The sequence below is a fragment of the Pleuronectes platessa genome, chromosome 7 (genome assembly GCF_947347685.1).
Source record: "Pleuronectes platessa chromosome 7, fPlePla1.1, whole genome shotgun sequence".
NCBI lineage: Eukaryota > Metazoa > Chordata > Actinopteri > Pleuronectiformes > Pleuronectidae > Pleuronectes > Pleuronectes platessa.
Genome location: NC_070632.1, coordinates 17,999,803 through 18,016,007, shown reverse-complemented (window position 1 = coordinate 18,016,007; position 16,205 = coordinate 17,999,803). Strand labels below are relative to the sequence as shown.

General features: G+C 42.9%; 1 protein-coding gene across 1 annotated transcript in view; it reads left to right on the top strand.

The window, feature by feature from the left end:
* Positions 1–604: 604 nt before the first annotated feature.
* LOC128444070 (cyclin-dependent kinase 17) overlaps positions 605–16,205 on the top strand; it is a 31,291-nt gene continuing 15,690 nt past the window's right edge. The window contains exons 1-2 of the mRNA XM_053426368.1: positions 605–1,027; positions 11,634–11,782. Coding sequence (XP_053282343.1) covers positions 11,656–11,782 — 127 coding nt within the window. The 5' untranslated portion in view covers positions 605–1,027; positions 11,634–11,655. The remainder of the gene's footprint in view (positions 1,028–11,633; positions 11,783–16,205) is intronic.

The window sequence follows — 16,205 nt, the reverse complement described above, 5'->3', positions numbered from 1 at the left end:
CTGGTGGTCTCAGGAATGTTCCATCAACTTTTAAATCCAGACTGAAATCTTTTTTAATCACAAGTGCCTTTAACTAAACTCTTTTTTCAAGGCCACACCCTCATTGTATTAGTCTATTTCTAGTTTATTATTTTAAACATCACTATCGCTTTCATTTGTATTATTTTACTCCTTCCACTTATATATAAACACAGAGTATAATCTCTCTATCTCCTTTGATCTGCTTTTTGCTTGGGCTTGAAAACTGATTTCAGTCGTGTTTTGATTTTTCTTTTAATGTTGTTTTCATCTTCCCTGAACGGCACCTTGAGTCCACCTGTGTGAAATGTGCTTCATCAATAAAACTGCCTTGCCTTATGATTACACGTGTTCCGATCATTTTTTCAACTCTATTCAAATCAACGAGTGCAGACAGTTCCAGCACAGACTGTAGGAGGGATTATCACAGGCCTGCTGAAGTTTTAGTTGGTGGAGCTGAGTTTTACGAGTGGACCGTACTGCGCTTCCTCCAGTAGGGGCCGCTGTGTGGCTGCAGTGGCCGCCTCCGTGTCGTTTCTCGCAGCGACAGTTGGGTGGCGCTGTTTCCCGCCTGGCACCAGGAGGACTGTGGTGGCAGCGGAGGACTCGCACTTAGACCAACATCCTCCACATTGTCCGCCGCACTGCCGCGGTCTCCCCGGGTTAGAACACGCTCTCACGCCGAGAGAAGAGCAGCGCAGAGCGGGGCCTCCTGTCTGTTCCCACCGGGACGGAAACTTTAAAGCCCGGAGAGGAGCCATGCTGCCGGACGACACAACAACAACAACCCCGCGGACATAAGCGACACCGAGGAGCAGAAAGTAGCTTCCACCTCCCCGACACCACAGAGACGAAGGAGGGGGAGAAGAAGGAGAAGGAGAAGAAGCGGCTGCACGCCCGCTTTATTGTGTTTTTTATTTAGGAGAACAACGGCCTGAAAGACGGCGTCTGGCCTGAGGAGAAGCTCCGAGGTCGGGGACTCCGGTCGGAGCAACGTTCATCGTTTCTGGTGAGAGCCCCGGTTCTTGTTACACATTGTCGCTGTAGCGTGTGTGGTTGTAGCGCGGAGAAACACGGCTGAGCTGAGTCGAAACACAATTTACAACAACACGCACTCCAAAAAAACTAAAAACCCACGACACAACAACGCAGCAGTGTTCACTTCACAGTCCCTCGGTTCACTTCGTCCCATTCACCGGTCAATGGCCGCAGCTGAGCTGCACAGGTTAACTGGGAGGTTAGCTCCACGGAGCAGGAAGCCACGTTCACTCGGGCTGAGAGTTTATCACTGGCGGCCCCGGGAGTCAAACATTAGGGCGAGTCGTGTTGTTAAATGTCCCACAGCAGCACACACAGGCTGCTTGTCACTAAAGTCAACGAGGCGGTTGTAAAAGGGAAGAAGAAGAGGGAGGATTGCTGCTGCTGCTCTGCGTGTATCGTCTTGCATAGTTGCTACCACAACATTAACTGACCCACATTTCACAGGGTGTCCTGTCTCTCTGGTCCAAATAGTTTCACAGGCCAGTCGAAACACCAGCGAGTCTCTCTCTCTCTCTCTCTCTCTCTCTCTCTCTCTCAAACACACAGACACACACACTATCTCACAAACACACACATACACGCACACAGCTGCAGGCAGGTATAGTACAGTACAGAAAGGCAGGCAAGACTCAGCAGCTTCCACAGGAAACAGTGTGAGGAAAGACAGTTTCTAGGAAGCCCAGCTTTCAATGAATCACACAGGTTTGGTTCTCATTAGGGAGTTCATCTGCCTCTCTCTCTCTCTGTGTGTGCGTGTGCTGCAGGATGTTCAGTAAGGAAATCAGCATTGTTTTGGAGTGAGGCACTCTCATGGCCAACTGGTGAAGGAAGTTCATTTCAGTGTGAGACCATGGTTATTGCCACATATGTTGTTCTCATGTGGTTATGTCTTTTTCCCTCTGAGAGCCTGTGTTTATTAAGAACTAATAACCCAGTCTGGCCAGTTTAGTTTGAAATAATTATCAAGGTGTTTTCCCATTACCTGCAGTTTATCGGGTGCAGCTAAAGCTAATGCAACAGACCTTCTATGAATCCTTTGCAATAGCTTTAAAGCCTGTTTTTGGTCATGTTCTTTCACAGAGGTGTTTAATATTTGTTAATTTTAGAGGCTGTAATTCAGCCTGACTTGTGTTGTGCTGAGAAGAGCTTCCAATATGTAGTCGACCTGCGTCCTGTGAAAAATGGACACAGTTAAAAAGCATTACTCACTAATAAGTTAAATCAATACCTCTCTGAAATCAAAATTCGATAAACAAAAATGTCCACATAATAAACAATATAAGGACTGTTGAGCAACTACTTTGTTTAAAAGTCAGTGCAAGTCTGAAAAAACAACACAATATCCATCAGAGTTTAAAGCTCGATTTGATGTCTTCCGGTTTCTTGTTGAGACTCACCAACACAAATATTTAGTTTGCTGTCACACAGGAATAATAAATTCTGCAAAGATTCACATTTCATCAATTACAACAAGAGATTGAGACATTTTGGGCTAAAGTTTCTGATTATTTTCCTGTTGATTGATTGATTTATCATTTAATAATGTCAACTGCCAATAGCAGTTATATAATTTATACTTGATTGTGCCGAAAGCCTGCAATTTATGATGTTGAATAATTTCCACTTGCATGAAGAAACTGTTTCTAGGATTATTTTATTAAACTTTTGTCTCTGGTGATATGATACTTCAGTTTCATCACTGAAGAGTTTTTTTCATTTAGCAAAAGAAAGCAAACTTCTTAAAATCAAACATTGCCTCGCATCAGAAATATGATTATAAGAGAAACCGTCTTATCAAAAATCATCTGAAGAACCATTCAGAGGAAGCTATTGACTGGTTTTGATACCGTGCTGCAGAAATGTTTTGGTCAGAACCCATATAAGCACTGATGTTCGATAATGCTGTCCTGCTTGTCACTGGTTATAGTTGATTTTCTCTCAGAATGATTTTGTTTTGCTGAGGGCTGAGCGAAAGAGCTGTCAAAGCACTTTCTCTCATTTCCTGTGAGCAGGTTTCCGTTTGACAGCCAAAAGCTGTTGAGCTTTCCTACAGTAAGTGAGCTTCAGAAGGTGTGTGTCCATTCTGGGCTCAAAATACCTTGTGTTGAGCCTGGTACACGCAGGAGAGCAGGGAGCTGTGGGATGGGTGGTGGGGTGGGTGGCGGGGTATGTGAGTGCAGCCGTGTGTTGGTTTGACGTGGGGTCGTTCCCTTGGTGAAGGCCTTGGGGATGGGTGGTATCAGGGTAACCTGACCCGCTGTGAAACAGCTGTAGCAACGGGGGGCTGATCCCCAGAGTCACAGTGCAGATCAGATGATGGTCCAGTATGTGTATGGGTGTGTGAGCATACTAACGAGTGGCCGTGTTTTTTGGCAGAGCTTCACATGCTGTGACAAAAACGAAACTTCATTGACTTTTAGCTACTTTTAATTTCTTCTCCTTCCCCTCGTTTACTAATTAAGTGTTTGTGTGTGTGTAAGATGGAGGTCAGTTTGAAGCAGCAGGCCGAGACAACTGGCTGAAGGTTAATGTGTCACCACTCTCTGGGGAGCAGCTGCTATGTCACAGGCACCACTCCTGTCTATAGATAGCCATGAATACAAACTCTTCCTCTTTTCTCTGCTGCATTAACACAAGAATCCTGGCCCCGGCATGCAGCCCGGCCCTCACAGGCAGTTGCCTCGCGAGACAAATGCTGCTGCTGGCAAGTTTTTCCACTTTCACCCCCCGATTCGCTATCTGCGTCTGAATCTGAAAGTGCCTGCTGTGGTGGCACCAATGACCCCGCGTCCTCCGTCCCTCCCTCCAGCGTTGAGCCAGCTGGCAGAGAAGCTTTTTGATTGAGTTATACAGTAATAACCCGTCACCACATATCTGGGTCATCTGCAGTATTAATGTCTGAAACAGGTGAGGGCCTAATATTGCCCCTTTCCCGTCACTCTTAGTAGGATTGGCAGGATGCAATTCGAACACTTGTTTAGTCTTTATTTGGAAGCAGACGTAGTCGCGTCGTCCTCCACGCCAACGTTATCACAGCTGCAGTAGCTTCACATAGTGTTAATAATGAAGTTCTCCCTGGTAAAAGAATAAAAGTTGGATCCTAGTGTTGTTGTTTTAATTAGCTGAATTAGGAAACCCCCAGGCGTGCTCCACTTCAGGTTCAGCGGGTTTGCTTCTTATCAGGGACCGAGAAAGAAGAACGCGGTTCAACAGCTGAAATGATTGTCAGGCTCCTTGTTTATGATATGATCAAATTTCCATTTAATTTAAAGCTTGCTGACTTTCTCACCGCTCACTTGTTTGTACAAAAGCATGATGTAAGCCAGTTTTCTACAGTTCTTTCTTTACTCAGACTCACTGTATAATGGGAAACTGCAGACAAGAGTAAAAACATATAGTTGGGGTGTCTTTAAAACTAGTACAACAGCTTCTGAAAGTTGCTTGTGTTAGCAGTTTGATATGGAAACTGATATTCTGATACCTCAACCTCGTCCTGCCATCTGCCCATGCTAGATAGCAATTTGGCCCATTATTCCCTTTAAACTGCCATGAAAGGCTGTCAAGACCTACTGGGGCTGCTGGTGCAAGGACGAGCAAAGACAGACAGTGAGTGGAGGCTAATTGTCGCTCTCTCTGATGCTAATGCTCTGCTCACAAACAAACAGCAGGTGACATGATGTCCAGGCACAAATCAAACAAGTGCGCTCCTGGACGATTATCTCTGTAATGAGCCAAACAGACGTTTGTGATAATCTTTTTAATTTAGAATCTTACTTAAATGTAATCTGGTCAATATATGCACATTTCCAGAAAAGAAATTAACATTTTATGTCTAGTTTGACTGCAGTCTCCATGATTCAGTCTCTACCATTGTTTGATATGATCGTCATTTAATTCACTGAAGAGTCAAACTCCCACAAAACTCAGATTTTCAAAAGCAGGATTGTGTTTATAATGTATTTCATAATCATCTTGGAGTGACAGTATCCCGCCGCCGGCTGGCAGATAAAATCAGGCTCTTATCTGTTGATGTCAGTACCCTGCTATGAACCAGCTGCGTCCACACGGCTTATCTGTCACAATTCATGCTGGCTTTTCATCCCATTCATAAACTCAGCTGTGTTATCACGTGTAGTGTAAGTGATGTATTTCTATTCAATGATGTTTTTAATTTCAGAGAGATTGTTAAGCTCTTCGTGACAAAATTCTGAAAGGAAAGTAGTTTTTTTTTTTTTTTTTTCAAAAATAGTTCAATGCAATTCTGGATGCACTTGTATATTTAAATCTCAAACTCTCCAGTAACTGTACTTGTTTAACTCATTGTTCAAACCCAAAATGAGCTTGGTACTGTTCCTCACATGTGATGTGAGTATTATGAGTAGTTTTGGAAATTAACAGGGTTTGGTGTTTTCAAACGAAAGACGAGGTTGAACGCCACCCACATCGTAATGCTTATCCTCTGTTGATCATTTCTGTTAGGGGATGATGGCTTAAACAACAGCCTATCTCACTACATATCTGGAGTTTGCTTTGAGAATTACTGATTGGTCGAAAATTGGTAGATGTGCTCTAACACTCTGGCAAACCCTGCACAGTTTGTCAGTAACAAGCAGAAGATGTAACGATGAGATATAGCAAAAATCCCAGGTACGTTAAGGGCTTCAACTCAGTAACGGTTATTAATTCTGACAAGGAGGTTGTGTTTTCACTGGCGTTTGTTTGTTTTTTAGCAGGATTATGAAAAAACTACATAGATTACACAGATTACCATGAAATTTGGTGGAAGGATGCCATATGGATTAGGGGAGAATTTATTAAATCTGGGTGTGGATCTGGAACATGCGCCTGATCCAGTATTTTTATGGATCTAAGACAGGTTTTTTGTGTGTGACTCTTTCACCAATTTCCCGGAGAACAATTTTTGTATCTAGATGGAAATATAATGTCAGGCATTGTTAGGTATCTGCTTTATATGAGTGTGTGCAATGCTTTAGGTGACGGTTGGGACTTTGCGGAGGTATGCACTCTACTTAGGGTTCAAGTTTTCATTGATGATTGAGCCTGCTATTATTTCCTTGGTTTATCTATTGATATGTTAAAACTGAAACGAAAACCTAATCAAAGTATTATTTTATCAGAACTATTTGGCTATAGAACTGAACAAGCAGGCAATCCTAACTCCTTGAGAGCCATCTAATATTTGGTATTTGACACTGACATTAGTGATCAATTGATTTTAAAACGCAGTCAGCCCTAATAACAAGAACATTGCCTTCACGGTACAGTTCATCAATATTTTCATGCTGTTCAACAGTAACATCTAATCCTTCTGAAAACCATACCATAGCTCAGTATTAAACTTCAGCTTCAAACCTTCACTATTGAACTTGGTTGTCTACTATCTGACTGCAGGCAGAGCTTAGAGAGGAGCAGGGCTGTCAGTCAAGCTGCTGTTACCATAGCAGCAGTGCTAATCAGTCTGCGTTCAGTCGTATTGCCTGTAAGATGTGTTACTGTGTCACCTGGCTCTGGCTGAGCTGTCTGTTGTCCCCCCTCTCACACACACACACACACTCTCACCAGCACTGACCAGTCTGTCATCACTGCTCAGCCCTGCGGACACAGGTGACATGTGTGCTGAGCGTGAGAGAAGGGCGAGGAGACAATGTGAGTCAGTGCAGATGGAAAAGAGCAAAGGAAATAGGCGAATATGATGAGACTCTTTGTGTCGCTGCCCTTGATGAAGTTCAAACAGATCTTACAGTGGAAGTAAAGCCTCACCTGCTGCAGAGTGTGTGGGTGATGCATGCCTGGTTGTCATGCTCAGCACTGCTCAGCTCAGCACCACACAGCACGGCGCTACCGCCTGCGTCTCCTGAAAAAAGCCCACTTTATACTGTGCACAATGCAGCCTTTATGCAAGGCCCCCATAATGGAGCCAGCTCCTTCACTCATGTCCTCATTGTCTTGGCCAGGATGAGAAAAGGCTGCTCTTTAGAAAAGCAAGGCTGAGCTCACCCGTGAATCATGCCAACAGTCACGCTTGTTCTCCACTGCCTTCTGTGAGCGAGACAACCAGGGGAGGGGAGACGGGAGTTTTCTAGGCCCCCTGTCCTCCCTTCAGGCAGTGATGTCCAGAGGGATACTGGACCCTGGAGGGGTCACGCAGAGGTTGCGACCTTGCTTTTCCTGTTTCTGTGTGTGGCCCAGACAGAAGTCACCCTGTAGCTGGGCTGTGGTGTGATCGGTTGCATAGGCTTCCGTAGTGATGTTGGAGTGTGGAGCAATAGTCTGGCATTGCAGGGCTGCTGTGGGGGTGGTGGTTCTTCACAGCAGGAGCTCAGCTCATACCCTTTTAGAAAACCTCTTGTTTATCATCGACACAGTTACTGTCTGCCCATGGCTACGGCAGGAAAAGGACATAATCCATATGAAGCATATGTCTAATGTCACCACTGCAGCATCCATAATGCCTCACTCCCCCCACCTCCCTGCTCCTTTTTCATTAACATCCACCCCTCTATCTCCTGCTTACTGTACTGCCAGGAAAACATCTGTTTAACACTCAAGGTCTCAGGGTTACTCTGTGACGTGAGCATCATATTGTGTTGGGTGTTGATGACTGGTTTAGGGGATACAAAATCCAACCTCATTGTAGGTTGTGAGATGGAGAAAATCAGCATGCATGTAGTCTCATGCTGGGCTCTGCATTTTCAACATGGAAAAAAGCAGCGGGGTTGCCATGGGAACAAATCCCGAATCAGGGCAATGCTCGGACCCTACCATTCCCCCTCAAGTTCCCCCTCTCTCCCTCCTGCCACCTCCTCCTCCTCCCTGGCCTCCTCCCAGTGGAGCTGGAGCTCAGACCTCAGACCGGCCTACTTAGGGGAGCAGGCATGAGGCTGAGAACAGGGATCATGTCCAAAGCTCCGCACTCGATCCCAGAGCAGGGACGTGGGCCAGCGGATACGGGTCCACAGTAGACAGCCCCCCTTCTGTTTTCTACTGCTATTGGTAACTTTCCATGGAGCTCTCAGAAAGTGAATTGTATCCACTAAGTCTACCGGATAAAAGATCATGTCCCAGTTATTTATGAGATGTTAATGTGACCCCTACTATATCCTCATCGTATACATTATTACAGCAAGAGGGGGTTCTGGTTACTACCAGGGAAACCTAAAGTAAATCACAAGTCAGTTTATCTTAATCTATTGGTACGTAATCCTGATTTATCCTAGTGATTATAAACACGTCAAAGTGCTTTTGTTCAACCAGACTAAAATCGGAATTTTGGGGTCAATTTACGGATGTGTTCATTATTGAACATTGCTCTCAACGCCACCCAGTGTTTCAAACCATCTTGGACGCTGACGTAAAGTCAACTGTTGATATCTGAAAAGGTCACACCCTCTAATCCATGGTAGACAGCACCGCCAACAGCGATCGCTCGTGAGTGTGAATCTGGAAAGCTGCCCTCATTTTCAAATCAGTGCTGAAACCAAGGGTTGTCTACCTGCCCCTTGCATGTCTCATACACGTTTGAACGATGAAAAGTGTGTGTGCTGCTGCTGGAGTTGTCGCTCATAGCTAGATAACTTTGCTTTTAGCAAGCTTATTGCCATTTACTACGTGGCTGTAAGTTTAAAATGTCAATGTGTGTGGGGGATAAAGAACGGCTGGATAGGTAGACATGTTTCAGCCCCGCCTCCCAGCACTGCGTTCTGGAGGAGTTATTTGGCAATTTCCATGGAGACACACTTCGGCCAAAACTAAAGGTGAAATATTTTACTGGGAATGATGTATAACAACAAAAGCCAGCATATAATCACATTTTAAAGGCTAAAACAAGCAGATAATTTGCATTTTTGCTGTAGCGACTGAAATAACTATTGAAAATACAATTTTCCAAACGTTTGTTTCGATTACTCTTCTGTTTATTAAATAATCAATGAATAGACTGTTTCAATTGAAGTTCAACCAGAGTTGTAAGAAAATTGCTATTATGGCTATTAAATCACTGATGCTTTGACAGGTAAGTCGTCTTCTTCAGTGCGCCCGCCAGCAGTGGTGAATAAATAGTTTTCGATCAGTACTGAGTGTTCCCATTCTATCCAGTGTCAGCGTTGCAGGCTGTGTGCACGGCTGCAGCAGGAGTGTGGGTAAGGCCGATGTGTCACGAGGCAGAACTGACTGACTTGAAGCCGCTATGACAAGCTAGTTGACACTGCCTCCTCTTAGTTCCTAGAATGATAAGATTGGTGAAGACCGAAGGGAAGAACGTATGAAGGTGGGATAAAAGCCGCACAAGACAATATCATGTACAATTTGTAGTCTGACCAGTCTGAAGAGGAAAAATAAGGCTGTAGTTGAAAAGAGTGTCTCGTCTGTTTTACATGAAGAGCGTGGGACACTCAAAGGCACTTCAAAGCTTGTCAACAGGTTCTGGGTCTATGTGACTTGAGTTGCATAAAGACAGTTGTGAAGTCTGATCAATTGTGTGATGTAACTTCCGTCGTAAACTTATCAAAAACCTGGCAGTGGATTTAGAATGAAATGATGTGACCAGAGCTCTGTAGCGGCTCCAAATCTCTGCTTGGGGCTAGTGACTCAAAGATACATTAGCTGCTACCAGCACCTGAATCTGTGACCCAGCTGTCTGTGGTTGAGATGCATCGTGGGTAATGCAGGGGGCGGGTTTGGACAAGGACGATCTGGAATGAAAAAAATATGATATCTCTTGTTCAGCTGAATCCATTAAGATCTCTTCTTTTATTCTCTGACTCCGCCAATGAGGACTGCTATGTTAAATTTGTTTGTGAAAAATAATATACCCTATATATACCCTAACTGAAAGCACAGTACGTGAGTTTTCCAGTTCATGTTTTTTAAAGTAACCTCACTGTTATCTAAAGCTGTGCATATTGTATGAGGTTTCCTTCTGTACTTTACATGCTCCTGATCTTCAGTTTAATAATTTGTCCATGCGCTGTCCCAGTTTGCTTTGGCGTCCGTCCCAGTTCAGACCAGACGCTTGCTGCTGTCCATTCAGTTTAGGGAATAGGGACAAGCTCTGTACAATTTTTTTTTTTAATTTGCTGAGTATTCAGGAGCCGCATTTGTCCTATTTTTCATTGCAGGTTTTTTAACGCACAGATTCTAATGATCTGTTGTTGTGAAATGAAAGTTTTAAATCAAGCCACTGCGTTTGAAAACAATTTTCTTGGCTACAGATGTCGTATGTTGTCACATTTTGATACTACTTATTCTAACTTTTTCACCACTTTTAGTTAAGGCTGATGCTTTACCAATAGTTAACTGCAAGTTAATCGATCCATTCATCTATCAAACATTTATTACTTAAAACTTCTCAAATATGATAATTTTGTTGCCTTTCTCTGCCTCATCTCTTCGTCAATTGGATATGATTGGACACATCGCTTTGGGGTGTAAAGAATAAGAATTGAATGATTTTAGACAAATAATTTATACTGACAAAAGCCATATTTTGAGACTAGAACTGTTTGTCTGTGTACTATTCACCTTTAATAATCCACATTTAGAGAGCATCTCTAGTTCTCAGTTAGACCCTGTTCTGTTGCCCATAAAATGCAATAATCCCCACCTTTCCTCTGTTTGATTGTGACTGATTTGAGGCGTCGCTAGATATAATCCATGTCATGAGTCATGACTGAAATCTGGAAGACAGAGGGCTGTCGCTAGGGACTAGTTGACAGGCAACGAACCCTGAAGCCTTGTTCTGCCCATGTGTTTTCATGTCTGCCTTTACTCATTATCATCGTCATCATCATGATCATCATCATTGCCACAGACAGACAGACAATCACAGGTCCAGACCTGCAGTTGTAGTGGAGTCATGATTTCTACATCGAGGTCACAGGGAGAGGCTACCCGTAATCTGCTGCTGCCGCCAAACATTCACAAATATCTTCCGTCTTGATTCAAACCCCCAATTTCCTTCCTCACAGTGATTCTCTCTCACACACACATAGCTTTTAGCTCTTACACTCAGTCACACTCGTGCACACAGTAAAGGCCGCTGGAATGTGTGATGTGGACTCAATATGGCCCAGGCTAGTCCCACTCCATTCAGCAGCAAATCCCTCCGGTTTAGGATTTGCTTTTACAGTCCGCTGTGCCAGGGACCGAACTCTAAACTCACCCGTAAGAATCTTTCACTAACTCGTCATGTTTTCCCAGGGGGGAGGAATGTAAAGCAATGTGCCTGAATGAGCTGAGTCATAATTATCATATGGGTGCTGATTTGTCCCTGTCTTTGTTCACACAGTCAGCGACCTAGTGATCTAACCTTGTCTTTGGTGTCAGTTTGGCTCCTGATGAGGGATTGTGAAACATGGCTGAAGGCGAATGAGGTGTCGCCTTTTTGGAATTAACGGCAATTTACAATACCTTGCCAGTGAAATGTCAAGAGCCACATCAACATGACAGCTTTCAGATAGTGGGTTCATTCTTGTGTAGCTAAAACATGCAGTCATGTACTGCCCTTTTGTCTTGCATGGATTCCAGCCAAATGTCTTTCTTTTTGCCTTCCTCAGGCCTCCCCTACCCGAGAGCTCCATGGAGAAGATGAAGCGGTTCAAGAGACGTCTCTCTCAGACATTACGAGGCAGCCACACCATTGACGAGTCGCTGTCTGAGCTGGCTGAGCAGATGACCATCGAGGAAAACGGCCTGAAGGACAGCGGTGAGTTTTAATTAGTTACTGTAAATGTTGATATGCAGAAATTAAAAGGGCCTTTGAATTCAGGTCTCCATAGATTTCTCAATGTTCATCTTTATAATAATTCATGGCTCTGATATTAATTAGTTTATCTTTAGTTAAGTTTTCTTCACATAATCTATGTATGGCAAATGCCTCTAAATACTACAGTGTCCATGAGTCTCAGCATATACCAAGGTCAGACTATGCATTGGATCACTTTGCAGTTCACACTACATGATACCTTGCGATTGGGAGTCTTGCAGTCTTTGTGCACTACTCAATTGATTAGCGACAGGAGTCCACACTTTACACAAACCTTTACCACCCAAACCCCTTGACTAATATGTCAGGTGTCCACCTATGTACATAGTTGTTGCAAACTTCTCTAGGTGTATAGCCTACTAGAAATCGAATCAGATGAATTGACATGTTGGTGAGCCTCTAAAAGGCTTTGATGCTTTGGAGAGATCAAACAAAGCCATTGGCGACTGCAGTTTGAGCACTGAGTTGGCTCAGATTTGCTATTGTCTCTTGACTTCCAATAATTGTTGGCGAGTGGAAAATTGGGGTAAAAATTAGGAGTTCTGGTGCTAAGAAGATGAGACCAGTCGAAGGTGCAATTTTAGAATGTCTTTGGTGTTAAAGTAATGGCTTTTTGAAAATTCATATCAACTATGAAATGTCAATCTAGACAGTTATATATTTATACTAGGGTGGTTACGAATCTCCAAATCAAAGGTTCGACTCAGTCTTCGTTTTTTTTAACCAACTTACGGGTGACTGCAGTTACAGTGCTATTGAATTATCACATTATACTATGAAATGTTAATAATATTGTTATCTTCCTCCTTCAAATAAAAAAAAGACTAAATATTAGAGACACTATATAACTTTCAATTCAACAGCAACGCAAACTTAACATTATAACTTTTATGGAGGGAGGATATACTGGAGGATTGTTGAATTAGACTCCATTAGAGCAAGTCATACCTACCTGGCAGCCGAGTGTGTTCCTGAGTGTGTATCTCTGGGTTCATCTGGTCGCTGTGGGCTGTGTTGCTGATTAATAAGAGGGGCTTAGTTGAGTTGAGTTGAGGGCCCAGGTCACACACATCTACAACAAGTGAAGGATAAACATAGTCGTATGGGCATTTATTCAAGCACCGGGATAATGTGTAATACCAGCACATTTACGTAATGAAGAGCATGTCCGCAATGGGATTTAGTTGTTGACTTTTAATGGACTGCAGATATAATGTGCTTTTTTAACAAGAGCCAAATCCAAATTTGATCCAACCCGGCCGGACCTAAAATCTGAAAGAGGAATCAAAGTGCTCAATGTTTTATTAAGTTAATTTTCTTAAATTTGTTCTCAAGAAGTTTTCTAAGAAAACTCTCCGTTAGATTAATGACACGTTCTTAAACTGCAGAATTGTGCACATCTTTATTTTTATATTTATGAATCCCATGTGTTCGTAAATTAGAAGCGCGTTTCAGTATTTCCTAATTAGCGTATGTAAACGCCCCTCTAATACCCATAAAAGGGCATGAGACTGCAGTGCCGTGTGCGCACACAGAAACCGCAGAAACTCAAAAGAACATTTAAGAAGGCAGGAATGATTGAACAAAAATCTAAAGATGGTGCCGCACCCGACTCGAACCGTAAAAATGTTTGTTATATGTTGTAGTTTCCGCAGACATAAAATACCACAAAAACAATAAATGGGATGTAGTTACATTTTCAGTGAAATCTGTAATGGCAGAAAGTGGCATAATTGAAGTAAAAAATGTTTTAATAAAAATGTTGTCAAACAAAGAAGAGAGGGGGGGAACGGAAAAGAAAAGGATGGAGCAGCTTGTCATTGGAAACAGAGCATTGCAGGTGTGGATACTCGACCTACCCACAGGGATCGGACATGCTAGGCCAGGCTCAGACAAAATGTAAATATTGGATATTTCTTACTGAAATGCACCTCAGGGGTTGTGGTTGACCTTTTTCATTAGGCTTTAATATAAGTTGTTACTCTTTACAGAGAACCAAACATTTTCTTATAAAGATTCGCTTCTTTCACAATGACCATTCAGTTTAATTTTTGTCCAACTGCCACTCGCTTATTATCAGCTTTGTATATAAACTCTGCTCCGTGCACACACATACCGTAGATGGTTACATCATATATTTGGATCCCGTTGAAGGCTGCCGCCTTCAAGGCATCAAAATATAAAGCAGAGCGGCATGCCTCAATGTGACACCGCGTCGTTACCATGGCACTCGGGGGTCTGGAAACATTCTAGAGTTTCCATGACATTGCCACAGCAACTTGGATGACTTGGTGAGACTAGTTAGGAATCTGTTTTTCTAATGCATCTTTCAGCTCTTCCCTAAATTTCATGCACCCCGAGCTCTCTCTCTTCAAAACCTCTTTCAGACTTGTCCTCAGTTTTTTTCCCTTCTTCAAACAATCAGATCGTCCTAGACTCCCCCCTTCACCTCCCAATTCTTCTGAGAACTAACTGAGCTTTGTAAAGAGCTTTTTGTGTAGTGATTAACACCAGGTTTGGCCAGAGTGCTCTGTGCTTGGAGTGTGGGGACACAGAATCATGATCTGTGTGTGTGTGTGTGTGTGCGTGCGTGTGTGTGAGATAGAGCTTGCGTGTTGGGATTGCTTTGGCCTGTGTAACAGTAAGTAGGGTAGAGAGGAGACAGAATGGAGTAGCCAGATGAGACGTGATCTGAACTCTGTGATTGGGGAATGTGTTCTGGTTCTGATCCGGTTATGTAACACAACATCACCCAGGCCAGCGGCGGGGGCAGCAGCTGCACAGAGATAAGGGAGAGGTGGCATAAGGACCTGCATAATATACTTGGGGGCTGTGTATTTTAGTGTCTTCATATAGGAATATAGGATTTTCTTAACAAACAGTGCAGTGCAAATTTTTGAAAAGGATGCTCTCAAATAGAAGGGCAATAATAGTTTTATTTTCAAATTAACACAGACAGTAGAAACAGCAGAAAAAAGGTCAAATGAGTATTTGGTGTGACCATCCTTGGTGTTTAAAATAGAGCTTTGTGGCGGACATATCGTCTGGATCAGATATCACCAAATGTCTCTGCTCTGCCACACAGAAATAGGATTACTAGTTCAGATATGCGTTTGTCTGTTTCTAGTTGAGTTCATGCCTTTTTGACCAGCCTGCTAGCTAGTTTATAAACCTTTTGCTGTGAGTCAGCTTGGAAAAGGCAGTTTGAGTCTGAGTCTTGTGAACCTAATTTGAATAATGAGATTTAATAAAGAAAAAAAACACAGCACCACAGAGTTGGTTGACCCTGGATACCAGAGGCCAGACTAATCATTGAGCTGTGGGGGTGCTTTAGGTGAATACGTGGCTGGCTTACTCTCGTAGCTCACAGATCTTCTTTGAATATTTATCATAGACATTGTAGATATAAAATAAAGCATGTTGCTACTACATTTCTAACTTCCTGCCTCTAATTTAGTTTAAGGAGACTTTAATGTGTGAGTTGTTTTTGTTGAACTGCCCTCCTTGTACTTGTTCCCATATGATCTGAGTCTTTTCCGGCAGGGTGTCATCAAGATGGCACCCTGTGTATGTTTGCATGTTTTGGTGGAGGGTTCACCATGTCGAGAGCTGTCAAAACCACAGAAGTGGGAATTACAAGTGTGCCGTGAACTGTGACTCTCCATGTTGTATTATCTTGTTGTATTTTGATCAAGAAGTGATATAAACTATTATTTCACTCTATGACCTTGTTTATGTCTGAGTGATAAACCAATGTTTACGCTCCATAGACATCTTTCTCTTGTGTGATGGAATTATTTACTCTTCATAGCTGTTGCTTTGTGTTACATCCTAATCCTCACTGCCCTCATTGCACATGTCCTGCAGTGTCCGTCTGTCTGGGGTCCGACTGTCCTGCTTAACTGCTTCCCTGGGACTCAGTGTTTTTCCCAACAGTCTGTGTTTCAGTATGTGCTGCTCTGTACATAATAAATCCTCCTAAATCCTTTGCTTTCTGACAAATGGGACTACACAACTTAGACTACAAGGCCTTTTGTTTACATGCTAACCTCTGTCACTTCTTTACTTTTGATACTGGCTATTCACAGTATTAGAGTTGCAGTGGTCTCAAGAACAGAAGCCTGAGGTCGGCTCTGTTTACATTAGGATAACCACAGTTTCACTGCATGAATGTTATACCCAATTTTGTTTGAAACAAACTAAAATATATCAAAATCTAAAATTACCCCAAACTGTACAGCACTAAATCTATTTTACAACAATTCACATGTTTCTTTCATCAGTCCATTTACTTTTATTATCTCCGTTTCTTTCTTTGTCTTTTTCTTCTCTGTGTTTTCCTCTGTTTAGCAGTCTCACCCTG